General features: G+C 38.3%; 1 protein-coding gene across 2 annotated transcripts in view; it reads right to left on the reverse strand.

Annotated features, from left to right (window-relative positions):
- ABCD3 (ATP binding cassette subfamily D member 3) overlaps window positions 1-20,605 on the reverse strand; it is a 28,306-nt gene extending 7,701 nt beyond the window's left edge. The window contains exons 1-15 of one of the 2 annotated variants that reach the window (XM_053985380.1): window positions 20,435-20,605; window positions 10,521-10,557; window positions 8,337-8,435; window positions 6,794-6,882; window positions 5,852-5,921; window positions 4,975-5,072; window positions 4,287-4,410; window positions 3,276-3,332; window positions 2,001-2,143; window positions 1,599-1,668; window positions 1,105-1,174; window positions 884-981; window positions 714-805; window positions 168-256; window positions 20-92 (exon numbers count right to left, since the gene is read on the reverse strand). In XM_053985380.1, the coding sequence (XP_053841355.1) occupies window positions 20-92; window positions 168-256; window positions 714-805; window positions 884-981; window positions 1,105-1,174; window positions 1,599-1,668; window positions 2,001-2,143; window positions 3,276-3,332; window positions 4,287-4,410; window positions 4,975-5,072; window positions 5,852-5,921; window positions 6,794-6,882; window positions 8,337-8,435; window positions 10,521-10,557; window positions 20,435-20,547 (1,322 nt within the window). In that variant the 5' untranslated portion in view covers window positions 20,548-20,605. Of the gene's footprint in view, window positions 1-19; window positions 93-167; window positions 257-713; window positions 806-883; window positions 982-1,104; window positions 1,175-1,598; window positions 1,669-2,000; window positions 2,144-3,275; window positions 3,333-4,286; window positions 4,411-4,974; window positions 5,073-5,851; window positions 5,922-6,793; window positions 6,883-8,336; window positions 8,439-10,520; window positions 10,558-20,434 lie in introns of both variants that reach the window. The other variant, XM_053985379.1, reaches the window with a different exon arrangement.
- Window positions 20,606-22,264: the final 1,659 nt, after the last annotated feature.

Below are 22,264 nucleotides of genomic sequence, written 5' to 3' on the forward strand. Positions count from 1 at the left end.
GGAAACTTCGTAAACATACTTGATAAGGTTATCACTGTTGATAATTTCTCCAGATCCAGGTATCAAAGACAAAGGTTGCTTTTTATCTCCATCTTAAATAAAGAAAAATGTATTAGTGACTGAAATGCTACACAGAGATGACATATTGCATATTATATCACATCTACCTTTTTCTTGTGATATCATTGTACGCTGATATTTGCCACTGTTCAAGTCCTTCAGAACCTGCATTAATTCCGTGATTCGAGCTGTGAAACTTAAAAGAAAAAACATCCACAGAAGGTCTAATAAGAACTCTGTCAAACTGCTAAAATGACAAAGTTAGTTAACCCAGCACGGAAGCAGAATGTTTACTTTAGAGTTGCACCAGGTTGTCTAATAAGCACCATATTTTAAAAGCTACTTTTCCTTTTTCTGTAATAGCTAAATTTTACTTCTTACAATGTCTTACAATGTAAAAAAAAGTTTGGTAAATAATCAATACATAATTGATTTAAGAGCATTTGATAACACTCAAACTCCATGCTAGTACTATCAAGATGTGAAATTTCTAGTGGACGTAATTAGCACATCTTCAGATGTGTTTTCAGGATAAAATGTTTTTAATTGCTGAATTTTTAGCATGCTGCAAGGAACAAAGCCCATAAGCTAATTTTTATTCTACAATCAGTTTCTGAAATTGAGATGAGAAAGATTCTTACAATTAATCTTACCCAGCCAATCTTGTCATTTCACGGCCTGCTAGGACTATTCTGCCCAAAGCTTGAGACATTCTCAGTAGCATTCTTCCACTTTGGTAGTAATCCTAGAGTAGAAGAAAGTTTCTTTACGTGGACTAACAAAATTTAAAACCTAGAGGTTGTTTTAATTCTGGTCTATTTACCTCCAAAAGTTCTGCATGAGTGCTATTCTGATGACGGGGATCAGACAGGTTCAAAAATGGACGACTAACAACCAGGTAGCCAACCACAGTGGCAAGGTCTGCAGTTTAATAATAAATATTAAGGTGCACATTAATTGAAACAGTAAGGAAAAAGACATTTCTTATGTAAAAAGTTTGTTTTGTTATTTATAGGAATCCATTAGCACTTGACACACACTTACATTTGGCAATGATAGTATCAATGAAACCCATAGAGAACCGGAAGAGGATGAAATTATGCAAGTGTTCCACCTGGTAAGTTACAGAAGAAAGAAGTTCAAACTCTACCAGTACCTGTTTTACTATCTTTTATTAGACATTTGGTTCCAAACAGTTATTTTTCAGTACTTCAGATATATTAACATGCCTCTAAGTGTCTGCACAAGAGTCCCTGCTGGCAAAAACTTGCATTTGTGATCAAAACAACCTACACATGAAACTAAAGAGTGACAACAATAATTGTGGTGGGTGACAAGGAGGTAAGTGACAAGAGAAAGGCCATTCACAGAAACTTCTGTTCTGCTTATAGCCTACCAACTAATTTTTAATCAAATGAAAGTAGCAGCAAAAACAACAAGCCACTCTAAGTCAATTTTTATGAACACATGTCAAGAATCATCACTATAGAATTAATTAAGTTTTGCTTAAAATGTTTTAAGAAATAAAAGAGGCTTACCAGCTTACGGAAAGTCTTGTGAATAGTCTGTTTTTCTCTCAAGTTTCCATTATAAAAAGCAATTTCCTCACTAAAAAGAAACAAACAAAAATAATGCAACTTCATTTTGTTAAACACATTTTTTGAAGAAAGTCAGCCATAAAATATGAATATAGCACTTTCAGTTACTTTATGAAATAAGAGTTTGTACTTTTTCACAACAGTAGAACACAGAATTATTATACCCCACTCAGTCTTGACTATGGAATATAATGCACATACAAATTACTTTACAGTACATAAAGATGCAAACACTTGGCTCAGACCTGATAGCATCATACTTCCCAAGTATATTTTAACACACAAGTTCCATTTACCCCACAGTATAGTCACTTATATCTCAGCAGCCATGCAAGTGTATACCTGTTTGTAATGAGCCGGGAGTTGACATATCTGTACTCCCCTTCATACTTTTGTTCTATAATAGTCATCTTGCCAATTGGTCTCCTTAAACGTGTAAGGAAAAATCCTGAAATAATCAAGTACGCCATCATGCTAGCTGGACCCTGTGAATATCAAAAAAGAATAAAAGCTTAGGTGGTCTCAAATGACAGTATCTCTATCCAAAGTGCCCAGAAAGCATGAATCCCTTAGTTCTCACCTCCTATGTGCCTATGTTGCCAGTTCAATTACATTTGCAATTCTCATCATGTCACCTTCTTTGGTGCTGTAGATACTACTTTACTCATTTTATTAATTCTCTGTCCCTAGACGTCCTTCCCACCCCAGCCTTCTATTCAGGTTTTTATCATCACCCAGTGTGACCTGTCCCCTACTGTCCTAGTTTATTTCATTAATGATTTACTGGTACCCTCCCATTTTTCCTCCCTCCTTTCTGCCTACTTCCTTTTCTTTACATTTGCTGAAGTGTCACACAGCAGTCAATATTTCACTCCCACTGTCTGCTATACATGTTTCCTGTTCTCTCAAGCAGTCCTGGATCCTAAGTTCCCATAAACGATGGACAGATGACTAAATACCACTGAAGCATGGAATGGCATAAACTGAATTTGGCATAAACTGCACACAATAACTACTACAGAGAGCAGAACAAAGACATCTGAGACTGATAGTTACCAAGGTTCAGTTAAGCCTTACTGCAAGACTGTCTCAACAAAACTTGCACCATGTGACCCACAGCTACTCCTTTTCAACTCTTGAACATTTTTGATAATGCATCATTTCACTGATTTGAAGAATTAATTCTGCAATTATTCAGCTTATCGAGTCTTACAGCTCAATGCAAGAAATGGTTCCCCCTCACAGAGGCTGCACAGAAACAGAAAACCTATTTTCACCTTTAAATGCAATTCATGCAAGACATAAACAGTTAAAAGGCTGTTGCACTAAATAGGATTTCCAAATAAGTACTAGAAGAAAATAAAAAACTTTCTTGGTCCTTCAAATTGTTGATCAAATGCCTGAAAATACTGGTTTTTATTTTGCTTGCCTCCAAATAGAGGGCACCAAAGCACACAAAACATTAGGTGTAAATGCCTATTTTCAGTATAGCCCTTCAAATGATGTAGGAATCCACAACTACCACCTAGAGTTTTCCTCAGATTCCAAACAGGTACAAGGCTATAACCAAAGAAGGGAAAATGTGCTTATAGTTCTATAAAAACCCACTTAATTTACCTGTGCTCCTATTGCACTTGTTAGCTTGAAGATGTACAAAACTATATCCAAGAAGGGCTGTAAGAAGCATAGGAAAAAAGCCTTAGAACACAAACACAAAACTAATATAAAACAGTCCAGAAGCCATGTACCACCCCAAGAACAGTTACAGCTCTGTACTAAAATACTGGCTAGTCTATTATACAAACTAGAAGCTAAGACAAAAGGATTCTCAGCCACATGACTTTTTCCTGAAAACGTTGGCTCTAGAATTGAACATAAAACCATCATGATCATCAGGTAAATACATACCATATGAAAAGAGTATTTTGCTATTTTAGGTCTGTAATGACACTCTGCTCACTTATCAAAGGTGGACTAGAACCCATAAAAATTTAACTGAAGTAATTATGAGAAATATGGGATGAAAAGTTAATGCCATATATTTGGCTGCGTCCCTGATAAGAGGAACATTCCTAAGTTCTATAACCTCCCTCACAAAGCTAAAACAGCTGAACTACAGGTTTTGTAGTCAGAAGGTTTTGAACAAAGTAACTTGCAGTTTATTTATACTCAGCTTGCATGAAACACATAGCATCAAAAAAAATTTAGTCTAAAAATGTCAACAGTATTCTTATTCACTACCCAATCACCTTAAAATTCACACCAGAAACAGGGAAAAGCTTATGCAACCACACCTCCCTACACACCGAAATATTTGTGTGTAACTGAGAGCTAGCCATTGCTTTTCTCCTGAAAACTATCTACCTGAGAGAGCAAAGTCATCACTGTTCATCTGCAAAAGAATGCTGTATGTTCTTTAAAGAAAATTTAATACAAATTATAACAACTTGCAACAGTGCTTTGGTCATGAAAGCCACAAAGAGTGTGAAACCATACAGCATCATAAACAATTTTTTTAGGATCATACTCCAAGCAATCCACATACAAATGCATGTAATTGTTGTGAGCTGACATCCCCATCCTAAATGGCTACAGCTACTACTCAAAGTTGTCTCTCATAAGACTTACCTTGCTAAGGTTTGAGTACAGGTCCACTACACTATTACAGAATTTTTCCACGTCCTGTGTAAGGAGTTGATCTGGATTAGCTATTCTGTTGTCCAGATTTCCCATTTTGTAGTACGTATAAGCTCTGAAACAAAACAACTGCTAAGTGGCAGGAAAAAAAAAAAATCATTACCTGGGATCTGAAATAACTGGGACACCTTTGCTTCATACAGCTGAGATGCTAAGTAAGGCAAATATTACTGTATGGAATCAATGTAGCTTGTGCTTTTACCTGACTAAATCCACTTTAAATGCTGCAGGATTGTTTAGGTATTTAAGCTGCAGGATGTCTGAGCTGAAGCTCAGGCTCATGCTGTGCTGCTACTCAACTTAGAAAACCCTCACACACTCTACTATAGCACATCTGACAACCAAAATTCAGTACAGAAGGAGCTACTCAAGTTCAGGCATCCAGTTCAGCCTTCACCATATGAAGGCACCTGAAGTACTTTGGAATCTGACCCAATCATGGAAGTGCATTTTGTCCCCCAACCGAGCCAACTTCACTACCTTTGTATCTATGGCATATACAACCTGGATAAGCCACTCACCCTCAACTGCAAGTTAATTGCAACCTTGCAACCTTCTTACTATGTACTTAAAAGTACTTGAATCAACTTCTAAAATCTGTTGACAAGGTGTTACTTACTTAAGATATTCTTCATAGAGATATCTGGTAAGTCTTACTCGGAAGCAGAGTTTCAGCTCATTTAGACCATACTTCAGGAAGTTATTTACTAAAGAGATCTAAGAGACAATAATAACAAGAGCAAGACAAAACTAAGACAAAACTAACAAGAGCAAATATACTTAGATCAATTTGCAGTGTAAATTGTGTAAACACTTTAAAACAGATCAATTCTCCCCTTAAAGTCAATAATGTTATAAACACACCTAAGACCAATCAGACAGTGTCTACAGGACACTTAGGTTTCTGTCTCCAGGTCCCAGTGGATCTCACCACTTAAGATAAAATACATTTGTATTATATATTTTCAGCTCTTCTGATAAACTCTAGAAAAGAGCCACCACTTTACAATCACTGCCTTAAATCTGTCAACTAGTTTTAAAATTTATTGCAAACCAGATAGCAACAATTATTTCTATCTGGTGCAGCTCAGAGATGTCAATAAGCTGAAGCAAAGTTAAAGAGTGGAAGAAAGCATAACAAATCTGTGAAAAATTTAATAAATATAAAAATTAAATTCTAAAAAAAAAAAAAATCTTCATCTTCAATGGTGCCAAAAGAATCCCAAACCTATAGTCAAAATTGCCATCAACAAAACTAACCTGAAAACCCAAACATAGCTGTTAAAAAAACAGCTGCTACCAATAAGGAAATATGCTGATAAAGTGTCCCACACACTGGAGCCAGAAAATTAAATGTGTTTTCATACAGACCTGTATGTAAAACAACTAATTTCCATAGGTTTTAAGACACTTTTTGTTAGAGATCTTTTCTTCAAAATTTTAATTTACATTTAAAGTATGTTCTACTAATAGGTCAGCACAAGAAAAGCACTTACAGCAGGCATTGCAGCAATGAAGTTGAACAAGTATTTCTTGAAATCTTTTCTGCTGCGGCCAATGATAGCACTGTAAATGACCACCAGCTAAGAGTCAGTTACAAGAGAAATAACGAAGTACAAACTTGCATGTCTTAAGTGGATAAACTCTCAGGGGACCACATAGAGAAAAAAAAAAAATCATGGAAATCAGTAGCATAAGCTGTAGGATCCAGTGTGACACCCTCCTGTAAGCTAAGTGGCGAGTGGCAGACTGAGCAGTTATCTCCTGTCTGCTCCTCTGTAACTGCCCACATTAAGGGATCAAAAATTCATGGTCACAGAATATCAGTTCTTTCCCTTCTCTGCTTTCACAGATTCTCACAAGAGAAACAAAGCAGCCTTTCCATTCTACAAAGCACAAATGTCTCTCCTCAAATACAGTATCATTTTGAATTCACAGTTCAAGACACATTGTAACTTGCTTCAATTAGCAACAAGATCAGCAAGAATAATTGGAGGTCTAGAAACCACTTTCTAACATATTAAGACTGAAAGCATTGTTTTTATCAATCTAAAGAGCAAGCAGCTCAGTGGGAAGAAATAAAAGTCCTAATATCCACACAACATGTCTTAGACTTAAGACATAAAACCACTATTATGAAGTACCTTCTTGGACGTTCAGATCAACAAAATTTAGAGTCTTCAGTGTACAAAATGTTACCAAATGAATATTTAAAAATAGTTTAAAAATATTAATTTAATCGAATAATTTTATGGATTAACAAAAATAATTTAATATATTTACCAAAATAAAGTGGTCCCTCCCCAAACTGCAACTACACCAGTTTTCCAGCAGTTTTAAACAAGCAAGCTATAAAATATCCGAATACGTATTCTGACAGACAACTTTCCCTGTTAAACACATGAGAGAATGTTTAAAAATAACAAATGCATAGGTACCTTTCAATGACTGTTCCATTTTGAATCATCCAAATATCACAGTAAGTTCGGACTACCAGCATCACAGCAATAAGCAGCAAATAACCTGTCTAGTACAACCACAGAAATATAACAGTTAAATAATGGCTAAAATTCACCATTTTTTCAGTAACTCATCCAACTGTATCTAACAGAAAAGTACTACCCTGCTGCCCTAGCTAATGTAGTATTTACTTACTTTGCTGGAAACGCATTCCTGTACAATACCTTAAATAAAGTACTGATTACATTTTTATGGTGAAAGTTTGCCTTTTAAAAAGCTGTATTTGGTTGATACATATACTGGACAGACATCATAAGATGGAGGATTGCAGAAATAATGAAGTTACTGCTATTCTGAGACACCTTTCTGCCATAAGGTTTCAAGAGACCTCTGAACATCATCTACTTCAACAGGGCTGCTAGTAACCAGTCTCCAGTCAGACCAACAGTGCAGACAGTTTTCCATGCACTTCACTGTCCACTCATCCAGCCAATTCAGTTTGGCTGTCAGGGTATTAAGGGAGACCTGATATCAAAGTATTCAATGTCCTCTGTTCTTCATTTATCCACACAGTCAGTTCTCTCATCACTGAAAGCAATCAGGTTAGTAAGGCATGATCTATCATTGGTAAATCGGTAAATCCAGGCTGCTTGCAATCACTTTTTTGCCCCTTGTGTGGCCAGAGTTAGCTCACAGGAAGTTTTGGTCACAGTCTTGCCAGGAATATGGTGAGGCTGACCAGTAAACTTGTTTCCAAATATGGGAGAAAGGTTTGAGTTTTTATGGGGTTATCCTAACCTCTTCTAATGGCCCTGACCTTTTGAAGCTGATAAAGGCTAGCTCTGTGAGCAACCTCACCAGGCATTCCCATCCATGTTTCTACCTTCTATGCACCTCATTTTTGTAGTTGAGCTATTGAAGGTCCCTGTTCTACACTCTGGACATCACAATTCACTGCTCTTGTGCCTTATGTATGTTTAAGTTCTTACATTTCATTGCTTAAGTTCCGACATCAACTAATGCTTTGGATCTTTTTTCTTTTGAAAGTGCTCTGGAAAGCCTGAGAAGGATGGAGGCACTGATTTCTACAGTGCATAGCTCTCCTGAAATGACGCTGAAGAGAATTTTTGACAAATTCATTTTCTAATACAGGTCGGCCTAGATGTAAGTTACTAAATCAAAATAATGAATAAATTGCATCCTATTTAAAGACAGGAAGCACACAGAAGTGTACTACCTTGTAAAAGACAAACCCAGATGTCTTCTAAAAGTTATGTTACAATAGTAGTTATCAGCTGACAGTAAATGGCTTATCTTGTAATTGAAAACAGAACCTTTAGTGATGTAACAACTGAGCAGAACGTAGACTTTTATATTATTACATTGCTATTTTAAAATACATAGCACAATTTAGTCCTATTTACGTAATGTATATATGCAGTTGTTTAAATTCTGATGTAATTTCAAAAGAGACTTGACTCCAGCCTAATTTCTTTATTTATTACTGCAGGCAATGCTTACCTCTTTGCAAAGTGTTCTAGGGACCATTATTTTCAGGATTCGACATATTCGTGCAATAAACACTCTGTCCACCATTGCTCGCTCCTTCTTTCCCTCTTTCTGCTGCACACAGAACAAAACAAAAAAGTGAGAATTTTTTGCATTATTGAACTGTTGCTCTGAGATCTTCCCTACCCAAGTCATTTACAGCTACCGTCCTTCTGCAGAATTTGCAGTATTTCCCACCAACTTAAGACTTGTTCAGACAAGTTAAATAGGGAATTGGGAGCTATCAAAACAAACTGCAATAGGAATAATTGCTACGGTATAAAATACTTCTTATTTCAATTGTGTGTTAAGGATGATAAACAAACAATGCAGACCAAAGCACTAAAGTACATCCAAGTGCAATTTGTAATGCAAACATCTCTTAACATTGCTCGTCTCTAAAAGACACCATCAGCCAGTATTTTTAAAGATGCCTTCCATTATTAGTCCAGACAATCAATGGTTTAAACTCTTTGCCTGTACAGCCCAAACTTGCTTCAAGTAAACCAGAACTTTTTATTGCTTTACTTCTATAAAATGGTGCAACACACTCCTACATAGGTATATCTACCAGTCTTAAAAATCCTCCCATGCTGTACCCAAACATCTTTTATTTGAGTCAGTTTCATTTGTTCACTCCATATAACCCTATCTTCTGTCCTGACTAACCTGAATACTTTTTAAAAGCTAATGGTCCGTGTTTCTTTTCTTTTCTGTCACATAAGGACATGACAGAAGAATTCAGTCCTGAAAACAGACCAAAAGGGCACATGTGTACTGTGAACAAGTCCCAGCTAATCAACATAATCCTGCTACCTTTGCTAGCCAAGGCTCATGTGAACCATGCTATCAATGCCTATATCAATATTACAAGGTAGACAGGAAACCTGAAAAAGATCCACTCTGAATGCTCTGTGAAGAAGCCTACACCTGTTTTTCATAGCATGAAGTCAACAATAGTCCCATCCTTTTCAAAAATCTATGTGAACACAAACTACAAATAAAAATTCTAGCCAAATAGGATGCCATGCAGTAGATGATTAAAATACTTTAATTAAAAATTATTTAATTAAAAATCCATAAATAATGGAATTATTTCACAAAAATCCAAGCAATCCAAACAACTAAGACTACTGCCCAGTCTTAATGAAGCATGATCCTACATACATTATTGCATTCTTGTAATAGAAATTACTAACCAAATGTCTGATGGCTACATTTCCAAATGACTAAACATATGTGAGTTGAACCTGTTCTTCCCCTTTATTCAGCCCCTCCCCATTTCTATACTTCCGTGTGGCACTTATACTCATTCCAGTATCTTCTTGCCTAGATGTTTTTTTCCCCTTAGGTTGTTAGTACCATTCAGCATAACTGCATTCAAGATGGGTAGAAATTAAAAAAAAAAAAAAGATAGTTAAGGTTTTTACAAATAGGTATAGCTATCCAAAAGATAATTTATTTATGGTAGATAATACAGTCAAGGTGTGTTAGAAGCTAACATAATGCTTGCAATACACCCTTCTATTTATCCAGTGCAAGCCTTTTTTTTTAAGTTTTCAGCAAAGATGAAGGTACATGGAATCTATTTATACCATTGTAACACCAGAATCACAGACTCTGCCTTTTGGACTGTCATATTTTATTTGACTATGAAACAAAAATCTTAGCTTAAAGGGATTTAGTATATCTCTTTCAAATAAATGAATTAACAGACACACAAAAGATCAGGGAAATGACAAACCTCCTACCAGATGTTTGAAGTAGTTTCTAATTTAGAAACTGTCAGTCAACATCTTGTTCCATACATTTTTCTTTGACATAGAAAATAAACACAAGTTATACCAAATCTACACACAGCTGTTCGTTTCTATGTATACAGAAAATCTTACAACACTAGTCCTTAGAAATTCATAGGGGAATAAGAGATAAAAAAGAACACTCTGCACATCAAGAATCCATCATTATGGAGTCAAATTTCAGCCTCTTGTGATTAACCTGATTCTTCTATTTGTTTCACCAATGCACATCTGAAAGTATTATTCAAACCATATTTGCTCCACAGCCAAGATTAAACTACAGTATAGGACTTAAAGTTTTTAAAAATCAGATCTATTTAAAATTATTAAAGAATATTAGACGTGAAGAAAGAATTACCTCATTATTCTGCAACGCTTGTTTTCCACTTCTTTTACTGCAGAGAAAAGAAAAAAAGTATTTATTTGTTATTAACACACTTTTCTTTGTCTTGAACTCTACACACAAAAGACAGAGAGGAAATCTTGGGATTATATTCCTACCTGTTTCTTTCAAAGCAATACAGCAAGGCTACCTCCTGTGTCAAACCTACATGCTGCTTTTATACAGCATATGGAATTCCAGTGAAACCCTACTCATTGCAGCAACCAGTTTCACGTAGGAAAACCAAGTCTCACCCTTTCATCTCCAAGTTCTGCTTTACCTTGGCTCTTTATCATGAACTCCAAGGGTTTTTCTGTTTCTCACACATACTTTACAAGCATGGCTACATGCTACATTTGCTGACCACAAATGAAAACTGCAAGAATGCAGATCCAGCAATCCAAGCAATCCAACTTTGATGTTTCACACTATCTACATAAGCTAACCAGATTTGTTTTGCATTGTATTTGACTTCAAAATAACACATTTACTACACAGAGAAATTATTTGTTCATAAACATGTGCTACAGGGGGAAAAAAGCCAGCTCCTGTGAAATCAAGTTCCTGCAAAGATGCCATTAAAAGGGGAGTTAGTTTTTAGTCTATTTTCCTTCCCCTGCATTTAATAGAACAGTTAGTAGAAAAATATTTATCAACTAGTGTTAAGCAAACATTCAAAAGCACAGTGCTCTTCTTTTGCCTCTAGTTTTAAGAAAGAAAAGCTGACCAGCAAGGCAGTTATAGTTTGTCTTTCTTCCTTTTGGAACCCTCAAGCATCAGACAAGTACATGAAGCTGTTTGGAGAATTTATGTAGTTTAGAAGTAGCCACCAACCATATTAAATCACAACTTTGTTAACCATGATATTAGAACACTGAGAGCAAGCAGGCTGCCTTAAAACTACAACATTCATACACTTTCAAGGCAGAACCTAGGTCACTACAAGAAAGCAGAAACTATGAAAGGCATTGCTCCTTCGGTCTACAATACCAAAACAGGAGCAGACTGCCACACAACCAGCTATCCCACAACTTCATCAACAGCACCACTTGTGTTTTAAAGCTCTGCCAAGAAAATATCTAGAATGAAACTGTGCCTATTTTAATTTATGAAGATTAGAAAGATCTATGGATGTCACTGACCAATATAAAGAAATAACTTAATTACTATGAAAGGAAGAGGCAAGGTAGCAGAGGAATATGAGAAAAGAAGGGAAGGAGGAGATCATGAAAGCATGAAGGGAGATCCACCAGTTCAGCAAGAACTTAATTAAAGGTAACAGAGATGGAAGTCTGAGAGAAGATAAAAATCTTGTAAGACTACTTGTGCAAAACAAAGAATGAATATGAAGGGCAGCAGGGGCCAGATTGGGGCAGAAATAATAAAAGTTCAGAAAAGATATAACATTTAATCAGGCTGTGATGGTAGTACATATGTGGAAATGGTAACAGGATGTAAAGTCTAAGAAGTTAGTGATGCAAGAGCAATGTATTTCTGGAACAAGAAATACATTCTCACTACATCTTGTAATTTTACAAAGTAGAAAAGGTTGACTTATATTTTAAAAACTTGAATATGGATCAGCCCAATCACATTTGGTTTAGCAGTAGGAGTAAAGTAGTACTCTTAAGCATGAATAAGTAGTGATCAAACCATGTGGTTATTTCTCTAGATGATTCATGACCTGCCATAATGTAAGATGAAAGGATGCTGCTCTTCCATACATGCCGTAATAATTCCTATAAGCTTCACTGCTTCAAGTTCTGCCCATGTTTGAAGTCACAACACTTATAATACACAACTATTTCAGCTTGAAAAGGATTAGAAGTGAATATATTAATAAAGTAATCTATAAGAAAGATAAGGCCCAGAATTATTCTGGCACTTAGCTGAATATCTTTGATGTATTTATTGATACAGTTTTCCTACAGTAGCTGTTGAGAGAAATTGAGCAGCTGAAATTACTGACTGAGATGAAACTGATTATCCATTAAAGACAAAGGAGGATTGTTTGGAAATCAAGATCTTACATTTAATAATGAACTCACATTTAATTAGCATTTATATTTATAAGGTTTCAGATAAAAATTAAGCATTTGTAAATTTAAAATCTAATGAAAAAAAGAGCTTTAACAGTGTTCTGTTCTCTTTTTACTAAAAAATGTTGTGCAAGCTCAAAACAAGACTAATACTTCAAAAAGAAGGGAAACAATCTTACGTATGAAGTCTAGAAAAAAAAATATTAAATGTGCCTACACAGCTCTCATTTTATTTGCAAATAAAGACTCTACCATAGTTCTGCCTGGAATAAAACCTTTCCAGCCCAATACCTATTGGCACTACTCCAGACTCCATTGTACTACTGTAGAACTTTTTTTTGAGAATGGTGGTTGCATTCTCAATGAATTTAAAGACTAAATAACATTCTCAATTAGTCAGCAAGAATACAGCAAGACTATCTGGTTGCAGCAGAGAGCTCTAACACTTGGAATAGATTCAAGCTCTCCATTATTCCAGACCTCTCATTTACATAATGCTGGAGCATCACAAGCCTCAGTGGTGGAGGAAGGTAAGTGCTACATGCTGGCCAATTTCTCCATTGCAAGTAACTCCCCTGGTACAGAGCCATTATTCCTTTGTGCCCTCATAGATAAGGGGGAATGACAATGAAAAGGTTTTTGAAAAGAGTTATCTAGAAAATGTATAGAAAAAAAAAAAGAAAAAGAAAAAATACAGTGGTAAACCATTTCTAATAGTGAATCCAAAACAGTGGAACTTGTCACCATATGTTTTCAAGATCTAACTGCACAAAGCATCAACAAAGCAGTCTGAATTCAATGTGTAACATTTTTTTTAGATCATAAAGAGTCTACAGGTATAATGGAACACACATCACCTGAGGAAGTTTAAGGAAAAGCAGCACTTCAGATGTTGCCTGCTACCCATTGTTTAACTGCATAGGGCTTTTACAGCAAACACAGATATAAAAAGCAGAGAAAGGTGTCAGCAGTATGTGGGATGGCACAACTACACCAAACTTGTCATTCATACATGCATGGTAACTGAATAGCAACTCTCTGAAGAGAAGTAAATAAGCAAGTAATTACCCGGTAGGCAGGAGGCAATAAACAAAACACCTTTCTCCTACACTGAGAAACATGATCAGCCCATACCAGCAAGATGCTTTAAAGAAACTAATAGAGTTTTGGGACTCTGTACAGGCATTTGTCAGCTGACCCAACTTCAAGGGCAGTATGGTAGCCCATTGGGGAGGGAGAAATCATGAAATTCCAGTCTCCAAATAAGTACTGGTCAGAACACTGGCTCTTTAGACTCTGTTTACATACTAGTGAGGCTATTCTCTTTAAAGAAACATGCAATAATACTGGTTACTCAAATAGAATCATTCTCAACACTACTGAAGAAAGTGATTTGAGAAACTGTGTAAAGCCTTCAAGAGCCCTGAGTCTTCTTACTGAAAATTCTCATGCATACTAGTTCTGTGGTATTTACTAGCAAACAGGGAAAAGTTAAAGGATTACTGTCTTTAGAAATACCTGTCTCCATCCAGAACAAAGTTCAGAGGAAGCAATCTACACTGAGCTTAGCACAACAGGGAATTGCAGATGAAGAGAGTGATAAGCAAGACTCGCTGTTTAATGACACATTATGAGGAAGTAAGGGCTGCAAAATGTTACACTGTCCTTAACTGAAAAAACCCTACAAATTTCTTCCTTCTGTAGAGTTAGGATGACTTGCCTCTGCTCAACAGAGTGCAAAGAAAGAGTATCTGGTTTAGGATTAAGTGTAGCATTTTAAAGAGTTGTTACCTCTAGGCAACCTTTTTATCCTGCAGACCTTATATGCCGGAATGGCGCCTTGCAGTTTTCACAGTTTCCAAAAATCACATAAAATAAACAATTTTGCAATAGTTCATATTTATTTGTGCAGGTTTCAGGTTAGTTTTGGAGTCAAGATACTACTGAGACATTGTAAAGACAGAATAAAATTCAAATGACTAAAGATGCAATGCAACAGTGAAGAAATAACAGCTATAGTGAGAAAAGTCTGATGCAGCTAACTGGCAGGAAGAGTTTCATAGTGCATATCTCACTCAGAGGGGTAGAGAGCAACAGTACAGTTATTTCAGGTGAAGGGCAGCAACCTTACTCAGAAGCCTGGGCACAGTCCAAAAGCATGCCCATTTACACAGTACACTCTGAGCACACACAGAAACCAAGAACAGAACTTTCTTGGCTCTAGATTGGTGGCTAGTTGCAGCATAACCAAAAATAATGTGAGAGGAATGCATTCAGGCAAGCAAGAAGGGGACTCAGAAGGTCACAGAGAGCTATGTTACTGCAAACAGGAGCTCTGCAATGCTAAAGCTCAAGAGGTTTCTACAAACCTTTGAAAAGAAGGTAACAAAGTAGAATTGTTGGAGAGGAAATTCAAAGTTTCAGTAGAAGAATGCATCTGAATAACATATCCTACATATAAGAAAAACCTCAGCACTATTAATTTTATCTTAAGCTGTGATTTTATCTTAAGCCTGAGCTCTGGCTGCAGCTGACCTCCCTCACAGATAACAGTGTAAAAAGATTTCTAGCTGGTTTCCTAAAAAAAATTTTAAATAATTTTTTAAAAAGTTATACACTGTTACACAGACACTAGATCTTGCCTTAGACAGCAAGCATTTTATGCAACTTAATTAAGAGAGAAACCACTAATTAGCTAGCCAGGCTCCAAACAAAGGCAGTCTAAATGCTAGGATTAGGGCTGAGTCATCTAGTTTCTCCTGTCTCCATACCCTCCAGCTGAATTCAGGTTTCCTGAGCCCCAGGCAGGTTTTTCTACAAGACTGCATTTTCAATGTATTTTCTAGTAATCGTATATTTAGTAATTGTATATTTGCATATTTTGTCTTTATTTTGGGTTTTTTTTTTCCCTCACCACTAGTGCACTTACTGCAAGCAGTAGACTGGACAGTCACATTCATGTCCTGGATAAATTTACTTCAATGTAGTTAGCATAGAGTTGGTTTTGTTACCTGCCACCTTTCCTCCAAGTAACACAAGTTCCCTTTAAGGCTTTTACATATACAAAAGCAGTCTATTAATTTGCACCAATATAATTTCATCCTTCCTGTCAAACAGCCATGACTCAGCCAGAACAGGTCCATCCATTTGAAGTACACCAATAAAGCCCACCCAAGCACATTCAGAATCTAGAGAAATTATGCAAACTAACAATAGAGAAGAATATTCTAAATATACACAAATGGAATAAAAATGCACCATCTGTTTCAAGCTACAACTACCACTTGCTATATTTAAACTCCTATTTTATGTTCGAAAGCACCTCCAAACCTTTGGACATGTGTCTGTCACCTCTGATTGCAATACTATCACTGTCACTGCATGTTCACAGGCTGTGCAGCCAAGGACACAAGCAGTGATATCTACTGAGTGAGTGACATCTGCCACTCTGTCAGCAGACAATGGCTGAGGAGCACAGTGACAGGCAGGAGCATGTGTCACCCAAGATGAATTGTGCAAAAACCTATTTGATATACACTGTCTGCACCTCAACCTCCCTCCTCCCAGCGAGCCTTCCCCCTCACTTTAGGCTTGCCTAACCTCTAAGGCCCCATGCACGCACTATTCTTGCTTTATTCATTTTTTCCCCACAGGTGGGATGCCTGCCATCACAGGGGAAGAAGAAATTTCAGAAGAAATTGTGTCCACAACTTAGCATCTTCTTGGATTCTAATGAAAGCAGCTAGGTGATAGGAAAGGCCCTACAAGCAGATTCTAAGATATTTTGTCACCTTCCCATACACTACAAATGCCCTCCTATTATTCAAAACCGTTTATTCCCTTTCCCTAATCTTGCAGTTTCAAACTCTTTACTCTAACTACCTTCTATTACTTCTTTCAGTTCCTCCTTCCAGTAGAAAGTTGTATGAGTTAAATACCTTCTACAAGTAAGCCAAGCTCATTCTCTGCTTGTGTAAGTACTGTATTTTAAACTACATGGATACCCAGAAAAAATTCTTACTAGAGGGGTAATGAAAAATATCCAGCTCCTTTATGTAACACCCCTTAAGGTTTTAATTCTGAAGCAATCAAATCTTAAGCAAATATTCTGTAGCTTCTTGTTTGAGGCAAGAATAGGGAAACAGAATAAAGAGACTTTTTTTTCTGCACTATAAACCCAGGATAATTTAGCTTCTCAAAGAACTTCTCATTACTCTTAATAAACACAAATACTACAATTGAAGTCATAATTGCACTTTGATACCACAACTTCCCCCTTCCAAGAGGACACAAAGCTTTTGTAAGGAAACAGACTTTTTGAGAGCAACTTTGAAAAAGAATGGATGTCTTTTTCTCCATGTTTTACTCCAAGGAAGTAAGATGGAAAACTAACAAGTTACTATAAGCAAACTTCTACATCACTCTACTTCGGAAGATTTCAGAAAAGTGTAGCAATAAGGCATTGTAAATTGCAAGTGACACCACCTCTCAGTTCTGTAAAATCAATGAGCAATGTAATACCTCTTACAGAACAACATCTGTGACTAATCCAGGCAGTACTAATTAAGTGATCTTTGACCTAGTAAGGCAGGTTGGCATAACTCATACAACTTAATCATTCATACATTACTATGTGTTGGCATAACACATACAACTCAATTATTCATACATTAGTACTTTATATGTACTGAACTTTGCCCCTATTGTTTGACAGCAGAAAAGTAGGCAAAAGTTGCTACCTCTCTGCTACCTCTCCTTCCTGCTATCATGCCTATAACTGGTTATTCTATATAAAAACACATACAACATGACAAGCCTATCACATAACTTTCTTGTTACACATTCAAACACATCTGATTTGCTAAAAGATTATTTTCTTTTTCTCAGTTCGCATCTTATTTTACTTTCCAAGTTCAACCAGCAGCAGACCTATTGCTGACATTCCAGCAAAACCTAAAAAAGCACACAAAATCAAACAGAAAATTGGCAGTTACTCCAGAAATACATGAAATAATAGGAAAACATGAAATGTTATTCTGAACACAAAGTATGTACAAGTATGTATTCTGAAACTATGTGAGGAAGGAAGAAGTTTTGCAGGTAAAGTTTACAGTTGCACTAGAACACTTCAATGATTCACCTGAATGTTAAGCCCAGCATTTTGCTGGTTATATTCAGGTCTGCAACATTTACCTTTGCCCTTACAAAGCTCAAAACTAGAATTTCACCTTCCAGAATTCAAGAAGTTGAAATTCACCTCACATAAACATGGCACAACATTTTAAGGCATTATACACCAAGGTTAACAGAGGAATTCACACTCACAAAACTAAATCACCTCACAGATTTTAGTCAGTTAACCTCAAGCAGCAGATACACTACCAGTCCTCTTCCAGACTATCTAGACTGCCAAGTGCAATTCTTCACCCTAGGAATAAGTACAAAAATTTAGGACAGCCATGCCTTCCCAACTTCTTCCTCTTCCCAGACAGTCAGAGATATACAACACAGATGTTAAAGGATACACTAGGCCCTGCAGATTTCAAAGGTTGTGCACTTGTTACTATATGGCAGCATCATACACCAGAACAAGAATGCTGAAAATGTAAAGATTTGGCACAATGACAATCCTTTTTAAAAGTATTCTATAACTTACATCAGCAACAAAGCGTGAAGAAATGAATGATACATGAACTAATGAGACTAAAGGAGGATGAGGCAATGGTAATAACCAGATGCTTTTGTCTAGGCTGGTGATATAGGCAACGTAGCTTACCTACTGCCTAGTCTTGATAGGTAGCATTCTGTAAGGCTCTTGGCAAGGTTTGCCTCACAGGGAAACATGGAGAAAAGAACGAAGACCAGTGGGCAAAAACCATCCTCAAAATAGCATTCAAGCAGCAGCACAGCTATTATTGAAACAACCGAATGTTGGATGTTAGAGTTTGGAATCCATGGCCACAATACAGTACCAGCAGCAAATAAGACCTAAGCTGTGGAGGGACTCAGAAGTGTAAAACAATACGTACACACCAGCGAAAAATCAAGTCTGCAAGCATGGCACTTACTTCAGCAACTGCATTTCTAATAAATTCAAGAATGCAAAATGACTAAAGACATTAGAGAAGTAAAGGACAAGGCATCAGAAAGACTGCAGTACAGAGGAAAAGGGACAGCAGGCTCTCACAAGCCCACACATCTGTTGAATTAGCTGGAATGTAATTCGTAAGTTATCTCCCCTTCGCAATTCCCACTGACCTTGTAATAATGTTTGGTCCACCTTATATATACGAATACCTCAGATTTTTAACACTATACCTAGCAAAATTGAAGCTCCACACAGGAAAGACACATTCCAAAAAGTCTTCAGCATTTAGGCTAACACTTTCCATACACTGACCCTCAAGTTAATGCATGCATTGCCATTGTCAAGTCCTGCAGATCAACATCATAAGACATGAAAGCAAAACAGTTTAATGGGGACAACCCAGGACCCACATAATATCTATTTCAGGTATAGGGAGATTACTCTGGACAGGTTCTAGCCTGCTTCTATCAAATGAATGCTACTAACAGTGGGAAAATATTAAATGCACTTCAAAACTACACTGGACCTGCATCTATGTTTGAAGATGTGCTCCAATCTGAATGTAACCTGGTTTGTGTGCTCCAAGATCATCCCTCAATGAAGACAGAGCAAGGTAGGTGTGGACAACTGAGATTCACTTTAAAAGGATATCCTTAGTCTGACTTAACACATAACTGCCCCTGGAACATCTGCATGGCCCAGTATTTCTTACAAATACCACTATATTAGGCATGAAAACCTGAGCTCATCATTTTTGTGCCCTTCCATATAGCTTTTCTGCTTTTTTAAAGTGGTATTTCACTAACTTAGGCAGAGATATTTGAAAAAAACACCCCTTCCTATGAGTTTGATAGAAGAGTAACTCACAGCCGTAGCTCAGGATCTTGTTTTAACTCTCATGCAAAAAACAATGTAAGGTAGCAATCTTATCACTGGCATATCAGTGTCTGCCATGTTGGGTGACAATTACCTAACTTCATGAAACTCCTACAGATATTGTGCATGAGTGGACCTAGGTAAAATCAAACTGGATCATTGCTTAATCTCAGGTATGTTATTACTTAAGTCTGTTGAGTAAGTCCATTTCAGTATAATTTTGTAGTGCCTACAAGACACCTGTAGGCACTGTAATATCGCAACATACCAGGTCTTGAGCATATAGTTAGCAACTTACAATCACAAATACAGTAAAACCGTGAAAGGGCTGAGTCTGCAATACATTCTTCACCTGCCACACTTTGCAATACCAGTGCTTTGTAAGGCATTAACGAATACACACCCTAGAACCATATACCTCTAAGGCAACCTCACAGAGAACATCCCCTTTGAAATCGTTGCCCGTGCATCTTATTGTCACACGGCAGCATCCAAACAACAGCTGAGTCCATTAATTGCCTATGCAGGCACGGTCATCCCTAGAAGTCAAGTGTCAATACTCGTTCCTAGTCCGGCAAATAGAAAAAGCCAATATAATTTGGGTAACAAGGCGGCGGTGGTTGGATGCTCGCAAGAGGGGCACCGACCTCACGCCGGGGAAGGCGTGGGGAGAAGCAGGCTGACCCCTGTGCCCAGGAGCCCCTCCCGGGCAGAGGGCGGTGGTGGCAGCGCCCAGCGTGTGGCACAGGGACGCGGCTGGCCCTCCGCCGGGCCCAGGGCGGTGAGGGCGAGCACAGCTCCCGCTGCTTCGGCCTCCCGGCGCCGGCCCCGCGGCTCGCCCGGCCCCTCCCGCCCCGCGGCCCGGCCCGGCCCGGCCCCGCGCTCACCCGTGCTGCGCGGCCGCCCGCCGCTTGCTGAGCAGGCAGAGCAGCGCGCAGGCGGCGGCGGCCCCGGCGATGGCGGAGTGCCGCGCGGTGAGGAACTTGCTGTAGGCGGCCATGGCGAGAGCAGCGCGGAGCCGCCGACCGAGCGCAGCCGAGCCGAGCAGCCGAGCGAGGGATGCCGGGAGGGGGCGGCGCCGCCCGGCCCCGCGCCGCCGGCAGGACGGGCCGCGCCGCGCCGGGAGCGGGTTGTGCAAGGCCGGGACGGCAATTACCGCTCCCTGGCAGCCCCTGGCAGCGGGCGGACCGACGGGGAGGGGAGGAAGGGGCGTTTCTCCCGCGCCGGCGGGGCCGGGCCTGTCGCCGGCCGCCCTCGCCCGGAGGTCGGGCTGAGCGGCTGAGGCCGAGCCTCCCCCGCGGCCCGCGGGTTAATTTTCCCAGGCATCTCCTGCTGCCGGGCGGGCTCCTGTCATCCACTCTCCCGGGGCTCTTTGTGTAGGGGTACAGTGTGATTCCTGAGTGTGTGCTAGAAATGGCTTGTAAATGTGGTAACGACGAAATAAAAATAAAATTTTTAAAAAAAGCGCGTTTTAAAAAGTCAGAGAAACTTTGATGTAGGTTTCGCCACATCCTGTCTTTTCTCTTTTTCTTTGTTAGTGCCATGCGAGGAGCTGCCAAGACTGGCTGTCAGGCAGAGGGTGGAATGAGTCGTCACCCGTGTAAGCACAGGAAAATAATCCCTATAAAGAGTACGGCCATGCCGGGTACAGCAGGAGATACCAGCTGGCTTTGTCCCACAAAAACCAGTTATACTCGCACAGGTGCTTTTTCCAGCAGAGTTAATAACAGATTGGCATGTCGAGCTACACCAGCAAAAACACCCATGCCAGCATAACTGTATTTACACTGGATCTTCCCCTGTGGTCATATCCCTCAGAAAGATGCCTGATAGTGGATATGAAGTGTCTCTGCTTTCTGTGGAAACTGGTCGGTCATATATTGAAAGACTATGGTTAACACTGAAATGACAAAACTATTTCTCTGATTAAACTTACATGCCGATCAAAATGCAGGTGGAATCAATGTATCTATTTTTAGTCTTGAGAAATGTTCTCATACAGGCTTTTAAAAACATGTGAATACCTGTGAATGTTGTGCTTTTTTTTACTGTAGCACAAGAGTGTGCACATAGGTCAGTCCATTTATCAGGTATTCCTATTTCTTCCAAGTATTTCTGCCTGGAGTAGGAGGTCTGAAGCTGCAGTTTGAGAGGTAATCCCTGGTTCTTCATTCTGAATCACCACATATACTCTTCCTTCTTGCTCCTTTTCCCTATCCTTGGTATTATCAGGCATTTTAAAGCAAGTTTATGTTTTGGTGTAAAAGCTGAAGTCTCAAACTCTCAAATTGTTAGCATTTTTTTAGAGCATTAGAGTCACGACTCTTGAATCTATTCTCTGCCACTTGTTCTGAGACCTTAGACATATCAGTAATCTCCCTGCTTTAAAATATGTGTTGTACATTGGTGGTTTTGGTGTGGGTGGGAGGAATTGTAAACTATTGAAGTGTTTCAGATCCTCAGGAAAATATATAGCAGAATCACCCAGCATTAATTAAATTCATGTTTTATAAGGTGAATGTTTGTGAAAATACCTTGGTTTTTAAAATCTTAGGTCCTTTGAGAGTAGGTGAGTATGAGAACCTAAAAAAGAGGTACTTTTGGTATGAAAATAAATGTCTTATATTAAAATAATTGCAAAAAGGAAAATTTCTGCAAATTTTCAGGTTTACAAATCTTTGTAGTACAGTTTTGCTGGTACTTTTAATCTCAATATC

This window comes from Vidua macroura, chromosome 9, assembly GCF_024509145.1.
Source record: "Vidua macroura isolate BioBank_ID:100142 chromosome 9, ASM2450914v1, whole genome shotgun sequence".
NCBI classification, from domain to species: domain Eukaryota; kingdom Metazoa; phylum Chordata; class Aves; order Passeriformes; family Viduidae; genus Vidua; species Vidua macroura.